The sequence below is a fragment of the Temnothorax curvispinosus genome, unplaced genomic scaffold (assembly GCF_003070985.1).
Source record: "Temnothorax curvispinosus isolate PA1 unplaced genomic scaffold, ASM307098v1 QBEX01004091.1, whole genome shotgun sequence".
NCBI classification, from domain to species: Eukaryota; Metazoa; Arthropoda; class Insecta; order Hymenoptera; family Formicidae; genus Temnothorax; species Temnothorax curvispinosus.
Window position 1 is genome coordinate 19864 of NW_020213871.1, and position 4511 is coordinate 24374.

The following is a 4511-nucleotide window of genomic DNA, read 5'->3' on the forward strand; positions in this document are numbered from 1 at the left end:
TATTATATGTTATGTTGTCAGTAATGATTTTGAAGATTTTTGACTCGTTAACACCGCTGGATCAAATGTTATTAAAATGCGCGTCGGTGTTGGGAGAAATTATTAATAGAAGCATGCTACAGTACCTAATGGAAGATAAATCTATAAGGGAAATTGGACTCGGTAAAAAGATACCTAGCAATAAATGCAAATATTTGCAATAAACAATCCTTTAATTTTAAATAATTTTTTTAATTTTTTTAAATAATTACTTAATTTTGTTTTATACGATTAAATACTGTTTAAAGCAATATTTATTGTTACTGTAGCCGTCAAGAAACTCTTCGAGATTCGAATCTTTGGATGCGCGCGGGGCGATTTTACTACGAGCGGCAGACCGCTGGTATTCTACAGAAATATAAGGAAACCTAGTCTCGAGGCAGAAACTGCGTGCGAATGTGTGGATCTTATGATACCAGGTATAATAAAGCAAACATTCAAATGGTAAAATTCTATATGGCTCATAATAAAACTTTATTTAGAGGAACTAACGGACTTGCCGCGGCACGCGTCTTGCGGTCTGATGCATTTCAAAATGTCGATGTTCCGCGAAACTACTTATAGGTAGTGAATGATTTTAATATTTGGATAAATCATAATGATAGAGTAATTAAGATATAATATTTTAAATATTCTGCATAAAATTTTACTGGACCTAATGCTTCAAATATTAATAAAATTAATTGTATCTTTTTATATTTATAAAGATCGCTCACGGAAACTCAAAAAATGGAATTACACAGCAAGGCATTAAAATATCTTCGGCAACATACCAAACGATGTATGGCTTGTGGCGAGATACAATTTACAAGATTGTTAGGAAAAACGGCCGCGCAAGAAACTAGAAGAACAAAATTAACTGTCGACGTCGCCGAAATGCATCAACTTGAAGAAGCAACTTACACTCTCAAAGAAGAGACAGAAAACGGTATTATATACAATCTGCAATCAGTCTTGAACTCAGTTTGGATATGAATTGAATTAATACATTATACATGCGCACACACACATACACACACACACGCTTAAGCTATTTTAATAGATATGCAGCAATTTTAAAATAAATGAAGATATATATTGTAATAATTTTGTAATAATATATTGTCACCAGATATGGAACAGGTAACAGAGAGAACACCGATTTGCCTCAATATTTTTCAAAAAGTCAGAAAACCCACCAAGACCTTTTCTAACGTTGACTTCGCCAACTGTCAATGCCATCTTATTTTAACAACTGTCTACGCTCAGATGTTGGAACATTGTCTAGGAATCGGTAAGTCAACGTAAATCAATATCGGCGTGCATAGTGAATATTATATATTTTTTCTATTCTCTTTTTTTAATTTTTAAATTATGAAACATTTTATATTCTCTATTCTAGGAAAACAAGATATGATTTTGACGGCAATTTTGGAGTTTGTGGAGATTTGTTTAGCGAGTAACAACGTACCTCAAGCTCGCAGACTTCTGAGTGACGCTGAAGCTCTGCTTCAACAAGTAAGCAAGACGGACATAAAAGAACAAAAATAGTAAAATAGTTCAAAAAGATAATGTTAATCGTGATCTCTTTAACGGTAGATGTTCGAGACTAACGAGGAGAAATCGATAGTCTTGCTTTTTCTCACCGCAAAAATCCAGACACTTCAAGGTAAATGCCATTTGGAAAGCGGATTACTTTCCGAAGCAAGCAAGAAGCTGAACGAGGCAATGACCAGTCTGGGCTACAATTTTCCGCGCCGTAAATTCACAATCGATTTGAAGTCGACGATTCAACTCGAACTGCTAAGATGGAGATTGGTCTGTCCCAAGCGTTGGAAAATTGACACTACCGATGAATTCACTACGAATTATATCGAGCAACTGGCTAATTGCTTGGCAGAGATGTTTAACGTATTTAGAGTAAGGATAATTATTCGGCAACGATTTTTTAATAGTGATTGTTCAAGTCTACATGATCATAAATTGTCTTTTGCGATAACTCGCTCAGTGTCTTTTATGAAATAATAAGCTTCATAGTTATTGTGACTTGCACAATTTCGTAAATATTTGTTTTTATATTGAATTTTGAAGTTCAATAATTGCTGTTTATTATAATTCAAATTTCGAAATTTCAGGGAACGAAGGAAATGAAGAAACGTGCACGACTAGCAGCCATCTGGGGCTTAAATGCTGCGCTGGATGCATCGAATGATTTTTTCACGCTCTGCACTTCGTTCACGAATATGATGATCACTGCGCATGTCTACCAAACCAAGTGCTATGCCAGATAAAATTATTTAAAACCACAAAAAGTTTAATGAAAACAATTGATTAATAATTTCTGCATATGAAATTCATTACACGCCATTTGTAACGTTATTAAATATTATCTTCTTTCCACAAGGACATTTGTTACATTGTTTGATTATTTTTGAGCAGGTCAATCGTTCCTTATTTGGAAAAACAGGCTCTCAGTATTTGTGCAAAGAAAGGAGATTTGCTCGAGTTTCAAGAGCTCAAAGCCATTGCCGAACTTTATGCGGGAGTATTTTTCTCGCGATGGTTGAGAGGAGAGATCAGCAAAGCAATCAGAATCGGCTTTATCACGATGAGAATGGCGCAAACTATGGATTCCGTGTTTCTTAAGTTGCTCATACTACCGAGATTAACGCACTTGCTCATGATCTCGTGCCGTCATTCGGAAGTCGTCACTTTGCTGAGAGAATTAGGTAAGCTTTCCGAATGAAAAAAGAAAAGGATAGGTTTTAACAAATCTTAATGATCTTATTAATGAATCTCATATTTGGCGAATATGATAAATTACATAACAGATCAAGCAAGTTGATGTTTTAATTACATATAGGAATACTTATGTTCTAAAATTGTATATACAGAATTCGCATCACGAAACAATTTGGATAAATCGGGTCGTACTTGGTACTACGCCACGTGCGCTGATGTGCAACTCGACACCGGTCTCACAGTTCTCTCGTTTCAAAATTGCGACGAATATTATCTTCAGGAAGGAGAGACTATAGTTAGCCTACACGATCCCGAAGCGGAAAGACGATATTTTACCTCCATGTGGTTGTGGTAAATACGAAAAGCTTCGCTTTATGTCGAATTAGAATTAACAGTTTCGAAAATATATTATTATTGTAAAAATGAAATTTTGGATTTTTGTTCTAATATGCGTTGTCGAAGGTGCGTCAGAACGCAGCAGTGGGAAGCTATGAAAGTTTGGAGCAGCAGAAACGTGACGGCCGAGAGTGTGGTGGACGAGCATAAGGTGGCAGCGACGATTACCGCGTTGAAGAAAATTGAGGGATTGCTAATTTTGTACGGTAATAAAGTGGTTGAGTATTTGAATGTTACGCAATATGTATGTATACATACATGTATAAAATTATTACCAAAGTAAAATTGCAATTTTACAGTAAGGGAAGTTACTAACAGGAACATAAACGCATTGAGTACGCTAACGGAAATTAAGCATGAATTCAGGCATATCAAGAATATGACAAAGGTCGTAAAAATTGCAATTCCCAGGTATAAAAAATTGATTATTGTTAATAATATTTTATTATATATAATAATTATATATAATTTATTATAATTTAAAGTAGCTCGCACAAAATAATTTTGCATATTGTAAATATTGTAAAGTAATTTCAATGATATTATAACTTAAAGTTATTTTGATAGAACATTAGAAAATTTTGATATTTGCATTTTATTTGAACTTTTTAAAGAATTATTCTAAAGAACCGAAATGTTCGTAGGTATATGTTGATGAAAGCTTATTATTATATGATACAGTCGCGAAAAAGTGCTGCAATAAGTATGCTACAAAAAACGAAAAAATTGTCTATAAAAGTTGACAATAGAATGATCTATGCGTGGGCAAATCATTGTCAGCAGGTACGAGAAAATTTATTTTTATTGTGATTTCACATAATTACGATATTTAAATTTTGCCGTATTACATTCAGGCTTGGCTGGGTGCCATATCTCCCATACAGGAGGGCTTATGGATAGAAAAGACTATGAAGCTACATGATAAATGGGATGAAGTAAATGCCAACGATTCAACGATGGTTCCTTTTACACTTCCATTACCAAAATATATGTTATAAATATTTGTAATTTTAATGCATAATAAGTATGTATATGTTTACAGTAATATAAATAGTAATAAATTTTTAATTAAATGCAATGTTAATGCGCTTCTAATCTTCTATAAATCTTTCTTTATGCATGGCGCATGTGATTAATCGCATAAATTAAATCTCATAAAAATTCACGATTCGAAATTTTCATGATTACTAATGACACTCACTAGAACTTAAACATAATTAGAATATTGATATGACAGATATAAAATATTATACTGAATGAGGATAATTTACTGCATTTTTTCAATATTTAATCATATATTTTTTAAATTTACTAATTAAACTTAGATATTTCTTAAAGTTGAGTTAGAAATATAT

The 4511-nt window shown here is 33.1% G+C and overlaps 1 protein-coding gene across 1 annotated transcript in view; it reads left to right on the forward strand.

The window, feature by feature from the left end:
- LOC112453132 (adenylate cyclase type 10-like) overlaps positions 1 to 4174 on the forward strand; it is an 8597-nt gene extending 4423 nt beyond the window's left edge. Inside the window, exons 14-27 of the mRNA XM_025013695.1 lie at positions 36 to 162; positions 309 to 458; positions 522 to 603; positions 747 to 967; positions 1151 to 1312; positions 1421 to 1536; positions 1618 to 1938; positions 2154 to 2293; positions 2458 to 2747; positions 2913 to 3111; positions 3223 to 3362; positions 3456 to 3567; positions 3801 to 3939; positions 4011 to 4174. Of these exons, the coding sequence (XP_024869463.1) occupies positions 36 to 162; positions 309 to 458; positions 522 to 603; positions 747 to 967; positions 1151 to 1312; positions 1421 to 1536; positions 1618 to 1938; positions 2154 to 2293; positions 2458 to 2747; positions 2913 to 3111; positions 3223 to 3362; positions 3456 to 3567; positions 3801 to 3939; positions 4011 to 4154 (2343 nt within the window). The 3' untranslated portion in view covers positions 4155 to 4174. The remainder of the gene's footprint in view (positions 1 to 35; positions 163 to 308; positions 459 to 521; positions 604 to 746; positions 968 to 1150; positions 1313 to 1420; positions 1537 to 1617; positions 1939 to 2153; positions 2294 to 2457; positions 2748 to 2912; positions 3112 to 3222; positions 3363 to 3455; positions 3568 to 3800; positions 3940 to 4010) is intronic.
- The last annotated feature ends 337 nt before the right edge of the window (positions 4175 to 4511 follow it).